At 35.3% G+C, this 21,768-nt stretch overlaps 1 protein-coding gene across 1 annotated transcript; it reads left to right on the top strand.

Moving 5' to 3' along the window:
* Positions 1-5,386: 5,386 nt before the first annotated feature.
* LOC141588163 (protein NRT1/ PTR FAMILY 5.6-like) lies at positions 5,387-20,290 on the top strand. Its single transcript, XM_074409633.1, has 4 exons — positions 5,387-5,591; positions 6,453-6,670; positions 18,609-19,162; positions 19,297-20,290. The coding sequence occupies exons 1-4, from the start codon at positions 5,471-5,473 to the stop codon at positions 20,168-20,170; spliced, it is 1,767 nt and encodes a 588-aa protein (XP_074265734.1). The 5' UTR covers positions 5,387-5,470; the 3' UTR covers positions 20,171-20,290.
* The last annotated feature ends 1,478 nt before the right edge of the window (positions 20,291-21,768 follow it).

The following is a 21,768-nucleotide window of genomic DNA, read 5'->3' as shown; positions in this document are numbered from 1 at the left end:
TCAGGTTGCTTGGTCAAATCAAGTACCTGAAATGTCTTGCCAAATATAGCCTTAGCCTTGCATTTATATTATTTATAGATATAGGTATAGATAGATTTTTCCATCTTTTTCTATTTTTTTCAAATAAAAATAATGAGGGTAATGTGGCATGCTCTAAGGTATTAGAAGAGTGAATGCTAAAAACTAATGTTTAATCTTAACTTTTTATATTATATATAAATATATAGATTGACATATAGATTGGAAATAAAGGAGATATTTTTTGTACTCCCATATATAAGGACAAGACACCCCAATATTTATGTTCTTTCTACGTAGGATAGTTTTAACACATGTAAATTTGGAGCAACCTCAAACTCCAAACTAATTCAATTCCCCTTTATTTTATTGTTTGACATTTTGTTAAGGTAATTATAGTTTTGCCAATTATATAACGTAAATTTTTGTTTCAGATGATCACTTTCCGTCTAAAACTTTAAACGGGTATATGTAACTATTTCATGGTTAAATGTAACTATAATAGCACAATCAGTGTTACAGCTAACTTATTTTTAATATTGATCATATTTTTCTATAGAATGTTTACAAAATCTCGTCTTATTGCTACGGAAAAATAGCCCATCTACAATAAAACCAATTAATTATATAATCGGTGCACTGGAATAGAGAACCGCTTTCATAAAAAGCTTATGATATACTCCGTATGTCAACAGCACATATAGCTTACGTATATACTTTTATTTATGACAACAAACAACTTCCCACCGAGCATGAACCAATAAGAAAAGGTTAATGCATTCGAGTATTTAATATGATTGTAATTTGTAACATACGGAGTACCATTTTGACTATTGTTAGAATCGCATATGGGCGGGCCGCGTCCATCGAGGTGGAGAGAGCGTCCACTTTACAAGTTCAAGAAGATTATCCCAAAACCAATTGGCAATGGGAGGAGTAGCCCCTTGGGTAGCTGGATCACTCTTCTCTATTTCACCGATGTGGGAGACCTACATGTGATTCTTCACACGCCCCATCACATGTAAGGTCTCCTTTCGTTCAATCGACAGGAACGCCGTAATTTTTTGAACCTGTTTCGTCGGGCGGGAACGTCGTTGCTTTTCAAACCCGCTAAATAGTGGCCCAGTTTTTCGTCGGACGGGAACGTCGTCGCTTTTCGGACCCGTCTTCGCCTCACAACCCAGGACTAAACCTTAGGCTCTAATACCATGTTAGAATCGCATATAGGCCTGGGCCGCGCGCGTCGAGTATGAGAGAGCATTCGCTTTACAAATTCAAGGAAGTTCTATCCCAAAACCAATTGACAATGAAAGGAGTAGCCCCTTAAATTATATGATGTGATTCTTCGTAACTATGTAAGGATTTAAGACAAAGAACAATCAATAGTGCATTATCTAACTTTGTAGTAGTGGATCCCATCCTTTGGGCTCATCTAGACCTGGCAAAAGCAACCCGACCCGATTGACCCGACCCGAAAAAGCTGACCCGAGACCCGAAGTGACCCGAACTACATCACCCGAATGTGACCCGAAAACCCGAATTGACCCGACCCGACCCGAAAATGACCCGAGCTTTCTTGACCCGTACTGGCCCGACCCGAAAATGACCTGATCCAGAACCATTAAACCCGAAAATGACCCGACAAAATATAACTCTAATTGAACCGAAAAGACTTGAAATGACTATTTCTCTATTATTCATTGACCCGAAAATGACCCGACCCAAAATGACCCGACCCGCTTGACCCGAAACAGACCCGACAACAAACCCGAAATAGACCCGAAACCCGAAAAGACCCGTCCCGACCCGAATTAACCCGAACTCAACGAGAAACCCGAATTGACCCGACCCGAATTGGCCCGACCCGTTGACCCGTTTTGCCAGGTCTAGGCTCATCCTCATCAAAAAGATAAGAAACTTAGCATTGACTAATGCATTATTGGATGATCACATGATTAACACACTAATAATTTAATTCAATAAGTTTTTCTTAAAACGGATATTATCTGTTTTAAAATTAAAACGGGTTAAATATACACCATTTGAATAGATAAGACATGTTTTCTTATTAGTATTTAGACATTTTGTTTTATCTTATATAGTATATAAAATTAATAGGTTTTTAATTTATTTTAAACTTAAAATAGATAGTATTTATTTTAAATGAGAATTTATGATTGTAATTAGTCCCTAATCTATGCTCTAGGAATGCAATATCGCATGAGCATTCATTGTATTTTGAATTTCTTACGTATCACAACTTGACAATGATATTTAATGGAATAGACTTGGCAAAGAATAGTACAAGTGTTGACAAAATCAATCAACAACGCGACTATGTGAGTAGGGATGTCAATTTCACCCGCATCCATCAAAACCCGATCCACCCGATCCTAAAAGATGGATGAAAACCCGATTTAAATGGATGGTGGATGGATGACGGATGAAACGGATGTGGATGACGGATGGGTTGGATGAAGAAATTCCACCCGCCATCCACCCGCCATCCATCCATCACCCGATTTTATTATTTTTTATTTAATTTTTTTTACATATAACACATTATTAAGATATAAAATATTTAAATTTTCATATTTTTCTACTCTCAATATAAATATTTTGTAAGCCTACCCACTAGAAAGTTAAACTAAATTAATTATCTAACTTTATTTTTGTAGAGAAAAAAAAATCATCATTTTTTTAAACTTGAAATTATAAATGCACAACACCCGTTTATCACCCGATCCACCCGTTTCATCCATGGATGATGGATGGATGGATTACGGATGATATGTTTCACGGATGACGGACGGATTGGATGAGATTTTAAAAAGACGGATGGATGACGGATGAGGCTTCACCCGACCCGAACCCGATCCATTGACATCCCTATATGTGAGGCAACTATACTCATATAGTAATATTTTTAGGTTAATAAATACGAAAGATAGATTCCAAATTCTTTTACGAATTAATACAATAAAATGATACTCCCTCCCAGTCACTATAATGTTCCCACTTTCTCAAAATGAATTATTCAACTAATGTTCCCATTTATTTTTTTGGTAACTTTTACTCTTATTTTATTCATTCCTCTCTCTTATCATCAAACCCCACACAACTTTTTTACTCCTATTTTATTATTTTCCTTTATGTTTTGACCCCATAATTCTTTATTTAGCTACTAATAATTCATTCTCTCTCCTATCACCAACTCCACACTACTCTTTTACTCATATTTTAATACTTTTCCTTAAGTATTGTGTCCATATCAATATAGTGACTGGGAGGGACTATTTTTCTTATTATCACTTGGTTTTGCGATGTGTGACATTTTTCGTTGCACTTTTATACTCTCAATCACGGTCAACTATTTTCTTTAGTTTTGGCACAAAGACCAAGGAAATAGGAGAGGATCAATTACTAAATAATAAGTTGACTAAATTGTACTTCCTCCATTCTCATATGATGTACTCATTTTATTAAAATACTCCACTCATATATTCAACAAATGGGTACATCATATAAGAACGGAGGAAGTATGTGAATGATCAAAGTCCTCATTAAATTCATTTTTAAAATAAAAAGGATAACAATTAACTGAAATACCCAAAACAAAATAGGACAACAAATAATCAGGATAGAGGGAGTATTATTTATCATGTCCGCATCGAGCTTTAGCATTAATATACATCCCCTTTCACGTCTCTTTGCGCAATGAAGATTCTCTATCCCATTTTTGTGTCTCATCTCCTGTCCCATGCTCTCTCCTTTTGACACATACACATAAAAACCACATATATGATATATTTATTATTAGGATATTCTCTCGTGTACCCTTGAACTTTTTCATTTTCTAAAACGTACTCCTCTTTTCTTGCAAAAAAATTTTGACCGTCAATAACTCTTGCTACAATTTCTGAATATGATAAACTTTTTTTTCAAATTGACCGTCTTTAAGAGGTCTTCAGTTTGAAAAAGAATTCACCGACGTCTCAACTCCTAGTCGGGAATTATGGTCGGTCAAAGTTTATTCGTTAAAAAAGCTTTGACCAACCATAACGATCGGCTACGAGTTCAAAAAGCAGTGAATTTTTTTTTTCAAATTCAAGGCCTTGACGAGATAATTGGTTTGAAAAAAAAGAATTACCGCTTTCTGAACTCGTAACAGAGAATTATTGTCGGTCAAAGTTTTTTCGTGAAAAACGAGAGGTACACGTTAGAAAACGAAAAAAGTTCAGGGATATACGGGAGAATATCCCTTTATTATTTCTTATGTTATTAATGTGTTAAGCAAAGCACAAAATCTCATTGAAGACGGGCACTATCCGTCACAAGCTGAAGACGGATAGTGCCCCTCTCACAAGATGCAAGTGGCCATATGCATGGATGCTCCATTTTCCCTCCCACTTGCCAACCCACTTGCTTTATTGTGAGAGGTCTTCAGCTTGTGACGGATATTGTCCGTCACAAGTAAGACGCTTTGTAAGCAAAGAGCAGCATGTCACAGAAGACAAAATCTCATTGAAGACGGGACATCATATAGAACAGAAAATCCTCACTGCTCTTTGCGAGTGTCACTGTGAGTGAAGCAACTAGCAAATCCGGATTTCACAAAATTATGAATAATATCTACAAATTCAGCTATATTAGCTATTCAGCTGAAAGATCCATTCAATGATAATCACGAATTTCATTTAAAACGGGAATTCATCTTAAATTTAAAACAAACAAGTTAACAAATAAGTTAATTTTTTTTTGGTCTAAACCATTCGGTAATCCGAACCACATTGGGCCGACTAATCCGGATTTCGGGGCGTGTCCAAGGATTACGGTATTTAAACCCCTCCCAATCGCAGTTGTGGGGGATCAATCCGCAGACCTCCCTACTAAGCGCAGCCCCATGCTACCACTGCGCCAACCAACGATGGGTAACAAATAAGTTAAGTAATAATATGTTATTTGTATAAATAAAACAAATATTTGGTTATTAGTTCGGCGCGCTATTTTTGTCTCATTTAACATATTTAATCGATTTTAATACTATATTTGTCTTAAAAAAGACTAGTGAAATGGTAATATGTGAAGGGAAATGAAAGTAGAAGAAAAAAGATGGGATTACATATACTTACAAGATATTAACTACAAATGATAGACAAATAAGGAAAGTGGAAGATCATTGTGATTTATCCGTTTAGAAAATGTGGAAAATATTAGTAAATAGCAGAGACTAATATTATATTGTGATATCATCGGTGTAAAAATAACTAGAAAGTACGAGTAAATCATTTAAGTGAAGACAATTTGAGAACATCACTTGTTTCTTGTCTATATAATGGGTATGTAGGAACAAAAATATACTCATAGTCCCACTTAGAGAAACATATTACATGAACTTAGCGAAACATATCAGTATCTTCATTTAACGTAAAATTATTCAAGGAGAAAAAAAATGAAGGACACTGAGAAAAATATTAGTGATGAAGAAGTTCATGATTCATCAATGGATTACAAAGGAAAATTACCTCTTCGAGCTTCTACTGGCTCATGGAAAGCCTCTTTCTTCATCATAGGTATGTAGTACTTTCTCTTATTTAATAGGTTCTTTACGTTTTTATTCATTTATGTGGATTGTGGAGTATTTTAATGAAACTTAAATATCTGTTGAACGAGAGGGGTATAATATAGCGTTCTTTCTTTTGAATTATAGGTAATCCAACATGAGTTTTAATTCATTTCATTGATCACAATAGTCACAAGACTCACAATACATAGTTCTCTTGAAGTTGAATAATCTGATGTACACGATATCAAATTATTTGAAATTATAACGAATGATAAAGACTAATTGGAATGACATAAATGAAAATATTCTATTGAAAAGTACATCGAGCTACCACTAGTTAAATATACAAAACGCAATCAATTTAGCAAATTATTTACGTTAATTCCGATTCCGTTCCTAAGACAATGGACAGTAGTGTAACTTGTAACAATACTCCGTAGTAGATGATTATGCGGACACTAGTGTAACTCGTATTTCCAAATTCAGAAGAAAACGATTTATATTTTTCAAATTGATCGTCTTTTCGAGAGCTATAATTTGAAGAAAAAAATGGCACATTCGGAACCCGTGGATAAGAGATATGGACACTCAAAGTTTAACCAATTAAAATACTTTAACATACAATAACTCCGAGCCATGGATTCTAAATGCAACAATTTTTTTTTATGAAATCATAGTTCTTGAAAAGACAAGCCGTTTGAAAAAAAATGGTCATCTTCTAATTTGTGAAATACGAGTTATGATCACTTAAAGTTTTTCGATTCGAAAATATGGACATTTCGTACAAAGTGGCAAACCTTAAGGTACCACGTAAATTTTCCAATGATTATATGTAAGCATGAGATTGAATTAAACAAAAAAAATGCAGCAATAGAATTTAGCGAGAGAATGAGCTACTTTGGAATAGCAACAAATATGATAACGTATATGACGAAAGTGATGCACCAAGACCTGGAAACAGCAGCAAACAGTGTTAACCTATGGGCTGGAGTTGCAACAGTGACACCTTTACTTGGTGGCTTTCTTGCTGATGCTTATACTGGTCGCTTCTCTATGATTTTCTTCTCTGCTCTCCTCTACGTTCTGGCAAGTCTTCTCTCTCCCTTATATCCAATTTTTTTATTATGATTAGTAGATGTGTGTCCGCAAATAGTTAGACACGGCAAAATCAACCCGATATGATTTAACCTAAACCACAAAGGCCGACCTGACCTCTAAAATCGACCAAACAAATTGACTCAACTTGACCCCACCCCACCCGACTCGAAATTGACATAAATTTTGCTAACCCTCAATCATAACAAATAATTAAACACGCTTTTTTAGCCAAATCAACTAATAAAATCTTATTTCATCCGTGACCTAAAAATGACCAGACCCGAGTAACCCAAAATGGCTTGAAACAACATGCCCGAATCTCAAAATAATCCAATTTGACTCGACCTGACCCAACCCAACTTGACCGAAGTAAACATACTCGAAGTGACCAGGACCGAACTCCACATGATTTACCCATTTGTCAGTTACTACTGCATATTGATAAGATTAGCATAAGAGAGTAATGCATAAATGGTTTTGTATATTGAATAGGATAAGTTACATGAATATATGGTTTGGTATATATAATACCCCGTTTCATAACGTAACCCTAATTATGCATCTAGAATATTCTAATTTATTGTATAAGATAATAATATATCTCATATTCTAGCTATACGGTATATTCTAATAATATACAGTAATCCTCAACATCCCCCTCAAACTCATGATAATTTGTTAAAAATTTCCATGATTTTGCCTAAATAATAATATTAGAAAAAAAAAACAATCTTCAACTTCTTCGCCTTCATTAATCGTCTTCAGTAATCTTCAAGGTTGGTAAGAGAAAACGAGTATAAGACTCGCTATAAATTTCTTCCAACAAGAACGTTAAGCATTTCATACTTGTCGAATATGAATTAACTTGCAGAACTGACAAATTCAGTAAAAGCGGAAAATTATCCGTTAAATTCAAGATTTGGAGAACATTAAGCTTTTCGAACTCCAAATAAATCAATTTAGGTACTGCAGTGTAAAGTATGAACCTTTGACAAAAATGATGAATCCTGACAAAGCCACAAACACAGACTTCCTCAGAAATGCAATAAATTTCAATAATTTGGTAAAAATAGTAAATTACCTTAGCAATTCATGAAACTTGGTGACATTCCCGTTAAAGTTGAGAACTCTCACTGTACCAAATCTCAAGATTTTACAAGCCTTCTAAGTATTTTTAAAATCCCCAATAACAGACTGATGTAGACAGAAATACAAACAATTTCTCAGGACTGACTATATGATTGTTTTATGATGTTTTCCGAAATAAAAGAGGGATATAATTATCAAACTAATAACCACAGCAAGCACAGGAAATTAGTTCAACAATTTAAGCCAAAAAATTGACACCATCACAGCAAGCACAGAAAGTATCAAACTTAAGACAACAATGAGGTTCAGACAACCCACAACAAGCACATGATTGAAAGAAACTCACCCACAAGTACTGAATCAACACTAGAGAATTTTATTAAGCCTGACTTAACTCTAGGACTCAGCAAGAATTAACATTTGCAAATACTTGAGAGAAATCTCAGGTTTTTTGTTCATTAATCAAAGTCTGAGTATTACAGACTGCTGGAAGGTCCTTATATAGGCCTTTGTTCAAGTTTCAGTACAATAAACCCTAAGAAATCTCATCCAAGGGCCAGGATTTGTTGCTTACATAATACATAAAGACAAGCGATCTATTTTACAACGGTTGCATAAGGTGAAAAGTAAATTAACTTGGTTAAAACAGACTGGGGACAAAAGGTTGCAGCTGAGTGACAGTGACAGGTTCTTCCTTTCTAATGGCTCCTCTTGGCTGCTTTTGGGGTTAGCTGTCTTTGGGCGGAACAAGGTCTTATCTTGCTTAGGTAGTATCTTCATTTTGGCAAGATATGGCAAAAGAATTCACAGCTTCAGTTCCCAAATGTTTAGCCAGAAATGGCAAGTTACTTTTCTGCTTTTTTTTTCTGAGTTGTCTTCTTCTGCAACTTGGTTTTATTAGCCTGTTTTTGTAACATTCTAGTAGAAAATAATGTCTCCTTAGGAGTTAGTTATGCTTAATTGATCATAGAACCAGCTGGCCCTGGTGGCTGGACTTGGAACCCTCAGAATTTGTCTTGGAATAGGACCCTGCACTGGCTGAAATAAGAGCATGATTTGCACTGTCTGAGCTTGTGCTGCTTGGACCTTCAACTTGGTTGCCCTGGTCTTGAGCTCCTGCTTCAACCTCCCCTGGTTGAAAAGGGCTTGCCCTCAAGCCTGGTGCCTCCTCCCCCTCAGAATCATAGTAGGGACTTAAATCCCCAACATTAAAACTACCATGGACACCATACTCTCATGGCATATCAACCTTGTATGCATTTGGACCAATTTTTTCAATAATTTCAAAGGGGTCATCAGCTCTAGGCATCAGTTTGTTCCTTCTCTTAGCAGGGAACCTCTCCTTTCTCAGATTAACCCAAACTAGATCACCTGGCATGAATTCCTTTTTCCTTCTTGGGGCCTTAAACTGTTGCTTGTACCTATCATTAGCTTTCTGAATTTCTTTTCTGACTGACTCATGGAGCCTTAGCATTTGTTTTGCTCTTGTTTTGGCTTCAAAGTTCACCTCCTCTGTAGGCACATTGGACAATTCTAAGGGAATCAGAGGATTTATCCTATAAACCACCTCAAATAGACGGTGACATGTTGCAACAGATGGAGCCCTGTTGAAAGCAAACTCAACCTGAGCCAGCTTCAGATCCCAGTCTCTCAGAGACTTGCTCACTATGCACCTCAGAATCCTCCCCAGAGTCTTGTTTGTAAGCTCAGTTTGGCCATCTGTTTGGCCATCTGTCTGTGGGTGGTGAGCTGTGCAGAACAAGAGCTTGGTTTTGAGCAGTCTCCATAGAGTTTTCCAGAAATAGCTCATAAACTTGGTGTCTCTGTCTGATACAATAGTTTTAGAAATCCCATGGAGCCTCATAATTTCCTTTAAATATAGCTCAGCTACACTGGCTGCATCTTCAGTCTTCTTGCAGGCTATGAAATGAGCCATTTTGCTGAATCTGTTCACCACAACCATTACATAATACTTCCCCCTTGTTGTCCTTGGAAGAGTCACTATGAAATCCATGCTTACATCCTCCCAAGGTCTTTCTGGAATTGGTAGAGGAGTATAAGGTCCTGCTTGGAATGAACTATTGGCTCTTTGACATACTAAACACCTTCTCAGAACCATCTGGACATCACCCATCATTCTTGGCCAATAAAATTGGTCTTGTAGAATGTCCAAGGTCTTCTGAACCCCAAAGTGTCCTCCTAACCCTCCTGAATGTATTTCCTTGATCAGCAGATCCCCGTAGGATCCTCTAGACACACACAACTTGTTTCCATGGAACAGAAAGCCCTCCTGCAGCAAATACTTGCTTCCTTGAGTTGGACCTCCCTTAGAAAGGTTAATCCACTCCTCAGAAAAGTCAGGATCTTCCCTATATAGTTCCTTGATGAACTCAAATCCCAACACTCTTTGTTCAATGACTGTCAGCAGAGAATGCCTCCTTAATAGTGCATCAGCAACAACATTAAGTTTTCCTTCCTTATACTTGCTTGAAAATGTGAATGACTGCAAGAATTCAACCCATTTGGCATGCTTGTGACTCAACTTGTGCTGGTTGTTGATAAATCTCATAGCTTCATGATCTGAATGCAACACAAATGGCTTTGGTTCCAGATAATGGCTCCAGTGCATGACGGACATAACAATTGCATAGAATTCTTTGTCATATGTAGAGTACTTCAGTTTGGCACCATTTAATTTTTCATTGAAATATGCCTCAGGTTTCTGACACTGGATTAGAACTGCCCCAATCCCCACACCACTGGCATCACACTCAACTTCAAATAATTTGTCAAAATCTGGTAGCTTCAGGATTGGAGTTTCACACATAATTTTCTTTATCTTTTCAAAGGATTGATGGGCAACCTCAGTCCACTAAAATTCTCCCTTCTTCATGCATTCAGTGATGGGTGCAACAACTACACTGAAATTCCTGATGAATCTTCTATAAAATGAAGCCAATCTATGGAACCCCCTCACCTCAGTGATTGTTTTAGGAGTTGGACAAGACTGTATTGCTGCTACCTTATCCTGATCAACAGAGATACCCCTCCTAGATACGATGTATCCTGAAAGGCCACTTCTTTAACCATAAAAGTGCACTTCTCTAGTTTGCCAAAGAGTTTCTGTTCTTTGAGAATTTTGAACATAGATTCCAGATGCTTGAGATGTTCAGAAGAGCTGCTGCTGTATATTAGTATGTCATCAAAGTAAACCACATCAAATTTGCCCAAACATGGTCTCAGCACCTCTGTCATCAACCTCATGAATGTGCTAGGGGAATTAAAGAGCCCAAATGGCATAATCAGCCATTCATAGAGGCCATGTTTAGTTTTGAATGCAGTTTTCCATTCATCTCCCTCCCTAATTCTGACTTGATGGTAGCCCTGTCTAAGATCGATCTTTGAAAAGACAATGGCTCCACTGAGTTCATCCAACATATCATCCAATCTTGGGATTGGAAATCTATACTTGACAGTGATGTTATTGATTGCTCTACTGTCAGTACACATCCTCCAAGCCATCTTTTTTTGGTACCAGCAAGGCAGGCACTGCACATGGACTTAGTGACTCTCTCACAAAAGCAAAGTTACGGCATGAAGGACATGAATGAATATGGTTTATGATCCATTTAACCAAACAGCATGCATAAAGATTTAAGAAGAAATTGATTGTTTTTTTTAAAAGATATTTCAATAAATACTATCGTAAATCCCGCTGGTGAGCGCCATGAATTTTCACCCACCGGCAAGATGGCAAAGTGATTTTAAGAGTACTCTTAGGAAAGAGTCTCTGATACCCTGATAAGATTATAGGAGAAGAGAGTAATGCATAAATGATTTTGTATATTGAATAGGATAAGTTACATGAATATATGGTTTGGTATATATAATACCTCGTCTCATAACGTAACCCTAATTATGCATCTAGAATATTCTAATTTATTGTATAAGATAATAATATATCTCATATTCTAACTATACGGTATATTCTAATAATATACCGTAATCCTCAACACGTATACTATATACTACTACTAGTTATGGGGTGTTTGTTTCACACAAAAAAGGTATGAGGTATGGGTTTAGAATGAACCAAACTCATACCAAGTGTTGTTTGGAAAATGTAAGAGTTTCATCCCATACCTCAAACCTATAAGGTATGGGTTTCTCATACCCAAGGAGGCGGGCGGGTGGGTATGAGATTGATATCCATGGGTATCAAATTAAATTGAAAAAAAATGTGAAAAAAAATTACGATATTGTAAAACGATTTTTTTATATACTTAATTGATTAAAAAATTGTTTTCAAGATTTTAATAAATTAAAAAATATTTTATTTTACAGATTTTAACTTTAATTCAATTTAAAACTCATACTACTCAAAATTGATAAAACACTAGGTATGAGGAATCAAATTCCAAACTTATACATGACACTAAAATTCTTTCATCTGGTAATAATTTGTTTTACAAAATTATACCCTCCACTTCAAAAAGATGTTACATATTTAATTGGCATATTTCATAGGAATAATCTATCATATAGGTGTCCTGCTTAAACTATTTCGTCCTTTAGATAATCTGAATTTAATCCCTCATATCCCCTCTTACTTCTCAGAACACACTAGAGTGACTGGTAACTTAAACAACAGGTCAACTTATGTTTTTAAGGGTTAATAAACACCTTAATTATTTTACAAGAATAATCCAAACTATGAGTGACCTTCTTGTAGTACTCCCAACTATATTTAATCTCATAATAATCCGAACTATTAACACTCCTCCTGCGGTCACTCCTTCAACGCCGACTCCCTCCATTGATCTCTTGTCCTCGTTTCTCTTCTTCTCTCAATTCCAACCTTATCAATGGGCAACTCAACCCTCCAACTAAATCGTCCTAACCTGCATAACAAATTGAAAATGTAAAATCAATCCAAAACTCGAATCAAAACCAAAATGTCATTATCAGCAGCAACAATGCAACAACAACAACATCACCCTCTTCGATCACCTCTCCAAAAACACCGCACCTTCAAAGACCCTGCCACAACAACCACCACACCGCCACCACCAAACCAAGATGACAACTACAACAATCCTTTATCCACCTTCTCCGAAGACCCAATATTCTCCATATTCCTATTCTCAACATTATTCTCATCACAAGCACTTTCTTCCGCCACCGCCGCCTCAACTGCCGAACGTGATGGTGATTGGGTGGTCAAAAATGCATGATGGTGATAGGAGGGATTAAAGGATAGATTAATTTAAGCAGATCACCCATAGGATGGATTATTCCTATGAAATATTAGTGGCCACGTCATTTTTCGCTTGTTATAGCACGTCAAAAAAACAAGCAAGTTTGTTCTGGGAAGGAAGGGGGATAGGAGGGATTAAATTCAGATTACTTATAGGATGGAGTAATTTAAGTAGGTCACCCATAGGATGAATTATTCCTATGAAATAAACCTATTTATTTTGTACAAAAGTTACGAGGCATAATCTTCCACATTGCTTTTATTCAATCTCCAACATTGTAGTTTGACCACCCATCTACAATAGGTGGGTAACATTACAAACAAAAGAAATTTGAACATTGTAGTTTGACTATATTTTTCAGCACATATAAATCGTTTTGGGATATTCTCTCGTGTACCCCCGAACTTTTTCGTTTTCTATGGTGTACCCCTCTTTTTTCGCAAAAAAACTTTGACCGACAATAATTCTCTGTTACGAGTTCATAAAACGGTTATTTTTTTTTCAAACCAATTATCTCGCCAAGGCTTTCAATTTGAAAAAAAAATTCGCCGCTTTTTTAACTCGTAGCCGGTAGTTATGGTTGGTCAAACATTTTTTAACGAATAAACTTTGACCGACCATAATTCCCGTCTACGAAATGAGACGTCAGTGAATTTTTTTTCAAACGGAAGACCTCTTAAAGACGGTCAATTTGGAAAAAAAGTTTATCGTATTCTGAACTTGTAGCCCAGAGTTATTGACAGTTAAATTTTTTTTGCATGAAAAGAGGGGTATATCATAGAAAATGAAAAAGTTGAGGGGTACACGAGAGAATATCCCAATCGTTTTTAAATTAATTTTGAAAATCTCTTTTAACAAATGTAAATATCTTAAATTCTTAATATTAAATCACAGCCATTTTCAACTTTTTACTTGTTTATGGCCAAACTCTTAAAACTTTGTTCTTAAGTAGTGAAAGATCTTTAACTCTTTTTTTGTAAAATGTCTATAAAAACAATTATGGAACATCTTTATGAATGAGAGAGTTTTTTCAACCAAAAGAAGTATTGTAGTAACTTATAAATGCTAAAAGTGATCTTCATATTGTTGTTACCTTCGTTCTAATCAATCATTTACAATTTTGTTACTCGGGTGTTCTAGCCATTTCTTTACGTTTGTTGTTTTAACTATTAAGTAGGCAAAATTTTCACATGCGCCAGTTGAATTTTTTCCTATTTTTAATGTTTGATTTCTGTTATTATTGAACTTTTTGCTTAAATGGAGTTCAAACGCAAACTATTTAACAAAATAGAGCGGCTTTCAAACTATTTACCAAAAATGGGTCCACGTCATCATTTCTGCGTTTTTTTTTTTTTTTTTTTTTTTTTAAGAAATTCACCATATCTCGCTGTCCGGGACAGCGAGAATCTACAGAGGGCAAAAATGCAGCGGTTGCTTTCATATTAAGCTACTTGACATGCTACTTTCGTTGTCTCCGTTCTCCTTGCTCCGACTACCAAATAATTAAATACCACCACCATTCTCTTCTTCTCACTTCCCTCATCAAATCCACATTTTTGTTTGACTTATTAGCTTCATGGTTTGTGCAAAAAACGACTCGCAATATTGCCGTTTACAAATAATTTCGGTTTCGCTCCATGGTTTATTATACTTGGAACATGAATAATCTATATACTCCGTATATATTAATACTAGTATTGGGGCCCGGCTTCGCCCGGGCTACCTCTACTTACCATTAATTTTTTTTTTCATTAAATAAAATTAATTAAAGTTGCATAACCCATAAATTTATCATTAATATATTTTTCTATGATATATCCTAAAATTACGATGAAATAAATTTTGAGACAAATTCACTACCCTGTTATTAATATTTTACTCTTATTAATGAAATAATAGTAATAACATTTCACTATTTACCCGTAATCATTGTTACTTTAACTACTCCCACCTTTATTATTATTATTGTCACTACTTCCGCATTAATATTGATAATTTCACTATTACCGCCGTAATTATTGTTACTTTCACTATTACCGCATTAATATTGATATTTGACTACTCCCGTTGTTGTTTCTACCACTTTCACTAATCTCGCTGATAATATTCTTACTTTTCCTATTCAAATGAGTGATTACTATCATATAATTATATCCAATGTTACTACAATTCTTTTCTTTACTGAAATTACTTTTATTACTTAGGCATGTAATTTTAAGAGGTTTATATATTTATATAAAATATTACATATATATACATTAAATCAAATCGAAAGAATTATGCAATATTATATATTATGGAATCTAATTTGAATTATTTATAACCTACTTATATTATATTTTTGTATGTTAAATACTTAACATCTTTATACATCTAATAAACTATAAAATTTAATAAAATTGCATAGATTTTAAATTTAATATATAATTTTATGATGATAATAATTAATACCATAAATGTGCATGTTTATACTAATTAATTATTTTATTTTAAGAAAATTGACCATCTTTTAGTCTTCTATAAATATTTAGGAAAATTGTCAAGCATCTTCTTTCTTTTAGTCTCCTTGAAATTGATCATCTTAATTAATTATTTTATTTTGAGAAAATTGACCATGTTTTAGTCTCTTACAAACGTTTAGGAAAATTACCAAACTTCTATATAATGTAATTTTAACTCAAACTATATAATATTTGCATTGAGATCCCTTAATCGGGTCCATCACACGGTGCTATTGATTTAAAACTATATAATATAATTAATTTGTATAACTTTCTTTAATTACATTGAAGTCCCTTGATTTCTGGATTTAATATATAGTATTGATATTATTGATGATTAGTAGGAAAAACGAGTTCATACGACAAAATAGTTGAGGTATTAGATTTGCAATAATTGCAAATATTGCATACAATACATTATCATAACATAATGCAAGTAGCTAGTTCTTCTATTTTTGTATATTATTTTCATATACACGATTTCTATTAATATGTAAGCAAAGCTTTATGTGGATGATGATCAGACAAAACAAGGACATGAATTGCACAACTATTTGTAACCATTTCGACGACGTTGGCCAGTGAACCCGTATGTATACACCAACAATCATCAATAATACTACTACTGCCATTAGATGAGTTGTTCTCTCAACAAACGCCTTATTTCACACATTATTAGAAAAGGAGAATGATCTTTCAAAGCTACACTACTACAAATACAGGCTATAACAACGGTCAAAAACCGTTGTTATATAAAAAAGCGGACGTTGTTAAAGCGTCTGTTGTAAAAGGTTTTAACAACGGTTGGTTTTTTTAAGGAAACCGTTGTTAAAAATATTAACAACGGTTTTAAGTATAAAAACCCGTTGTGGAAAGTGTGACTCAATTTTGGGGGGAAAGTTATAACAACGGGTTTTAATATACAAAACCGTTGTTATAACTAAAGACAACGGGTTGTTTGTAAATAACCATTGTTGTTTGTTCTTAAAAAAAAAAAAAATTAAATATTACTAGATGCATGCATAATTACGGCCCGTTATAATTCCGATGCATGCATTATTACTGACATCACTGTGCATATGAACGGACAATATGGAACGAAAAGGGTTAGTAATAAGATTTGAAGCAGCATTGAGAGATATGATGATAATTATGCATGGCACAACTTCCTAACATATATATTAATTAAAAAATAACTCAACCCACACATTGCTTAGTATAAATACATTGCATTATCTCAACTAACATTTCCATTATCTCAATATATACATCTCCAAACCCTAACTGCTAAAACAAACTCCAAATAAATAACCCTACTTAATCTTTCAAAACAAACTCCAAACTCCAACAAAATGAATGATTTCATCCTTAAGACTCTTACTATGATCGAGAACAACAACAGTTTCATCCGCCGGTTGCTCCATATTGAGGAAAGTTTCAAGAGCTACCTTGCGGATGCTCGATCCGTACTGAAGGACGCCAAAGAAGATGGCTTGACGGAGCAGCAGCAGTTGCAGCTATATGACGATATAACAACTGCTGAACGGAACCTCCAAATAGCCAAGGAGGAGAGGACGGATATGATAGAGGAGAATAAGATCCTCTATGAAAATATAAGAATTGCATTTTCATTAATGTAATTTTTTTTTTTTAATTTATGTATTTATAAATATATATATATATATATATATATATATATATATATATTAATTATGTTTATCTTGCTTCTTCATTGTTTTACTAACTAATTATGCGAACAATACTTAAACAAATAACATAATGGTCGATAAAAACACATACATGCAAAAGAAATAATTAGAAAAAGAAAATAATGACGATGAAACTAATAGTGACGGCGAGATTTACCTGATAAATACAGAACGTAAGAGACGATGAAATCAACAGTGACGGCGAGAAGATAAAGCGACGATGAGAAAGAGAGAAAGAGACGATGAGAAAGTGTGTGTTTTGTGTTTGTGTTTGTCTGTTTTTGTGTTTGTGTTTGTGTATTAAGGGTTGTGTTTTGTTTTTGCATCGGACTTGTGTTTGTGTGGTTTATAGTATGGAAGGTATTGACAACGGTTATTAAACAACAACCGTTGTCAAATATGTTTTAACAACGGTTGTAAAAAACACCCGTTGTCAAATATGTTTTAACAACGGGTTACAAAAGTAACCGTTGTGATTACTTTTCACTAACTTTGCGCCAATTTTGCGCCAAATTATTAACAATGATGATTGTGCATGTGTGACCCGTTGTTAAAACTAATAACAACGGTTTTTATAACCATACCCGTTGTAATTAAGTTTAGTAAAATTCGCGCCATACATTCTACAACGTCTATTGTGATTTTCGTGAATAATCGTTGTTAAAGGGGCGTTGTAGTTGCCTGAATTTGTAGTAGTGCTAACAATAATTCCTACCGTATAGTGTATATCACTATCACCATATTTCCTACTGTATATTACTCACTATCAATATAAATGGATTTTTGCGAAACCGAAATTATTAGTGAACGGCGATATTGTGGGTCGTTTTTTGCACAAACCATGGAGCTAATAACTCAAACAAAGATGATTATATGATAAGGGAAGTGAGTAGAAGAGAATGTGGGTGGTACTTCGTCATTTGGTGGTCGGAGCAAGGAGAACGGAGACAACGAATGTAGCTCGTCAAGTATGTTAATATACATGCAATTCTGGTACAGCTTTTGTTCGCATTCTGCTTGTTTCTATCTTTTGCCCTCTTTAGATTCTCGCTGTCCGGGACAGCGAGATATGTAGAATTTCTGTAAAAAAAAAAAGAAATGCGGAAATGCTGACGTGGACCCTTTTTTGGTAAATAGTTTGAAACCCGTCCTATTTTGTTAAATAGTTTGGGTTTGAACCCCATTTAAGCAAAAAGTTCGTTATTATTGCATTGTTTTTTGTGCGAAAAGAAAACGTAAAGAAATAATCAAGATGGAGACCGTAATAATTAGCTAGGATAATTTATAAGAAGTTCATGGTAGATAAGTAACAAATTCAAAGTATTGTCTCTTGAAATAACATGTTCAACATGATGCATGAAATATCCAGGGCTTAGGACTATTCACAATGAGTCAATATATACCTATCCTTAAGGCCTGCACCGAGGATGCGAGCACATGCCAGGAAGCTAACAAGGCCCACGTTGTGGTCTATTTTATAGCGGCTTACCTAGTGGCTCTAGCCACTGGTGGTTACAAACCTTGCCTAGAGAGCTTCGGGGCAGACCAATTTGATGATAATCATAAAGAGGAGAGGAAGCAAAAGATGTCTTTTTTCAACTGGTGGAATGTCTCTCTTTGTTGTGGGTTGTTCCTTGGTGTGACAGTGATTGTTTACACACAAGAGTATGTTGGATGGGGTGTTGGATTTCTGATCCTTACTGCTGCAATGGGTCTAACTGTCATTGTATTTGTTATCGGTAGACCCTTTTATCGATATAGGACCGTTCAAGGGAGTCCCTTGACGCCAATGTTGCAGGTTATGGTTGCTGCTTTGAGTAAAAGAAATAGGACTTGCCCTACAGATCCTTCTTTACTATACGAGATTCCCAAGTCCGAGAAGCTTCAAGGATCACGTCGTTTGAGCCATACAAATAGGCTCAGGTAATAACTGTAAAAAATATTTTCAACTGTTCTGTACTTCTGTTGATAACAGAATGCTGGTAGAGCTGATTGCCAAAGTAAAAATCCCCTTTAATTGTAATAAAATCAATCACTATATTTTTACGGGTTTGCAGATTTTTAGACAAAGCTGCTATGATCGACGATCATGAGATTGGAAACAGTGGGAGTAGGAATCAAAGTCCATGGAGGCTAGCGACCGTGACACAAGTCGAGGAACTAAAGCTTCTAATCAACATGATTCCCATTTGGCTAACTTGCTTAATATTTGGCATAGGAATATCCCAAGGCTCCACATTTTTCATCAAACAAGGGAACGAAATGAACCGGAGAATCTACAAAAAATTTGAACTTCCACCAGCGTCAATGTACACTCTGACCGCTATAGGAATGATTGTTACAGTTGCTCTGTACGACAGGATCTTGTTGCCTTACCTAAGACGGGTCACAGGGAACGAGAGAGGCATAAGCATTTTAAAAAGAATCGGGATTGGAATGGTGATTTTGATAGTGTCAATGGTGGTGTCGGCCTTAGTCGAGAGAAAAAGGTTAAGAGGGTCACAAGACGGGGAAATTCTAAGCGTGTTTTGGCTAGCGCCTCAATTCTTGATAATTGGTGTCGGGGATGGGTTTTCGCTGGTAGGAATGCAAGAATACTTCTATGATCAAGTGCCAGATTCAATGAGGAGTCTTGGAATGGCCTTCTACCTTAGTGTGATTGGGGTTGGAAGTTTTCTTAGTAGCTTTCTGATTATAATTGTGGATTTCTTAACGGGATTGAATGGCGGGAAAAAATGGATTGGTAAAGATTTGAAACATAGTCGCCTTGATTATTTCTATGGGCTGCTAACACTCATTTTTGTGGTGAATTTGGGTGTTTTTACGGTGTTAGCTAGAAGTTATAAGTACAAGAATGTGCAACGAAATGGTGGTATAAATGATTCCGGAGGGGGTGATAAGCAAATGGAAGCCGCTAATCCGGTGGTGTAAGAGATGAAGGTTTAGTTTTAGAGGATGATCAACCTGATAGAAGGTGTCAAGGTGATATGTAAGACTTTATCGTTAGTTCGGATTTTCTTATAATAAAATACGGAGTAACAAATAAATAAAGTGAAGTTCACTAATATAGATGTCCTTGATTGCGCAAAACTTAAAGAGTCTAATTAATTACAAGTGAACAATAACACTAGCAATATTTATTTTCCAACTCTCTCACTAGCCAAAGCCAACCACACTAACAAATACGGAGTAATAGCAACCAAGTATCTATAACCTGTCAGACATAAAAGAATGAAAGCCACAATTTATCAGTTGGGAGCAACTCGGGAGCTCTCCAGCCATATTACATCATAAATTCATAATAATAATAATAAAGTACGATAAATAGACAAATTAGTACACATGAAACAATAAGCAACAATCATTTCATATATAAATTCATATAAAATACATATGATGATTAACAAACATAACCTCATTATATAAACACAACCTAATCAATAAGATATGGCTTATCACTCATAAAAGTCAAGATAACAAACTAATGTTACTCAACCCCAACAATAGGATGATGATAATATATACAATCCTAATCTAAGTATGACCACACTCTCAAAACAAATTGTCCCTATTCCACTATTATTACTAGCTTGCTAATTAAACTCGGACTGATCACGATCCCATGGACATCCACATGAGCTTGCTAAACTCGAGTTAATAGGACGTCTCCAACTTACCTAGACTGCCCATAGCCACATATATACTAGGATACAAACACGACACGACACGCCAGGGCCGTGTTTGATGGGCCGCCATTTCCATTTCACTGTCATGGCACGACACGAACCCCACCTTCCCATGTTTGGGCCGGGCAATTTTCCTCTCCTAGCACAATGAGCTGGCACGAGGCAATGTTCACTTTCATCTGTACCGGCTCCTATCCCTCATTTTTGGTATCCAAATAAGGTCTAGAAGTCTCACGTATCAATTTTGACTTAATTACTAATAGTGCACGAAATAACCTGATTATATTTCTAGCCAATACATATTCCTTTGACATCAATCTCTTAAAAGTACACTAAATATTAGTCTCACTTCCTTCCTATATCTAGGTAGATTGCACAAAAATACACGTAAAACATAATAGGAATACAATTAAGTAGCCTAAAATGAAACATCCAGCATTTGCGTTTCAATAGAAGTTAAGAATAGGCAGCAGAAGTGAAGAATGAGTCCAATGGGCTGGAATAAGCACCCGAAGAAGTAGTACAACATATATATGGCCCTCATATAGGAGTAGTTGTAGGAAGCATTGAATAAAATGTCACGGATGTTGTCAAATTGCGTCAAATTACCAGGAGTCAGATACGAGTACCAGTAAAACCTCTGAACACTCTTTAACTATTTTACCCCAAATAATGTTGTTGCTGATTAGTCACTTCATTCATCAGTCCACCTCAGTCAGTCATTGTCACTCTCTCTCTTCCTACTTTTAATACTTGTCCTACATCCTATTTCTCTCTTCTCCCTTCTTTTTTCCTAAATATATAAACCTTCTTCAACCTTTCCAAATTCAATTTATCCGAAAT

The sequence above is a fragment of the Silene latifolia genome, chromosome 1 (assembly GCF_048544455.1).
Source record: "Silene latifolia isolate original U9 population chromosome 1, ASM4854445v1, whole genome shotgun sequence".
Lineage (NCBI taxonomy): Eukaryota > Viridiplantae > Streptophyta > Magnoliopsida > Caryophyllales > Caryophyllaceae > Silene > Silene latifolia.
The sequence above is the reverse complement of the archived record's forward strand: the minus strand, read 5'-3'. Positions and strand labels throughout refer to the sequence as shown.

What these genes read in the sequence shown, in the direction of transcription:
- LOC141588163 (XM_074409633.1), top strand. Translation starts at nt 5,471, where the DNA reads ATGAAGGACACTGAGAAAAATATTAGTGATGAAGAAGTTCATGATTCA. An exon ending in AGCCTCTTTCTTCATCATAG is followed by an intron (nt 5,592 to 6,452) that starts GTATGTAGTACT and finishes AAAAAAATGCAG; the next exon opens with CAATAGAATTTAGCGAGAGA. An exon ending in CTGCTCTCCTCTACGTTCTG is followed by an intron (nt 6,671 to 18,608) that starts GCAAGTCTTCTC and finishes TGAAATATCCAG; the next exon opens with GGCTTAGGACTATTCACAAT.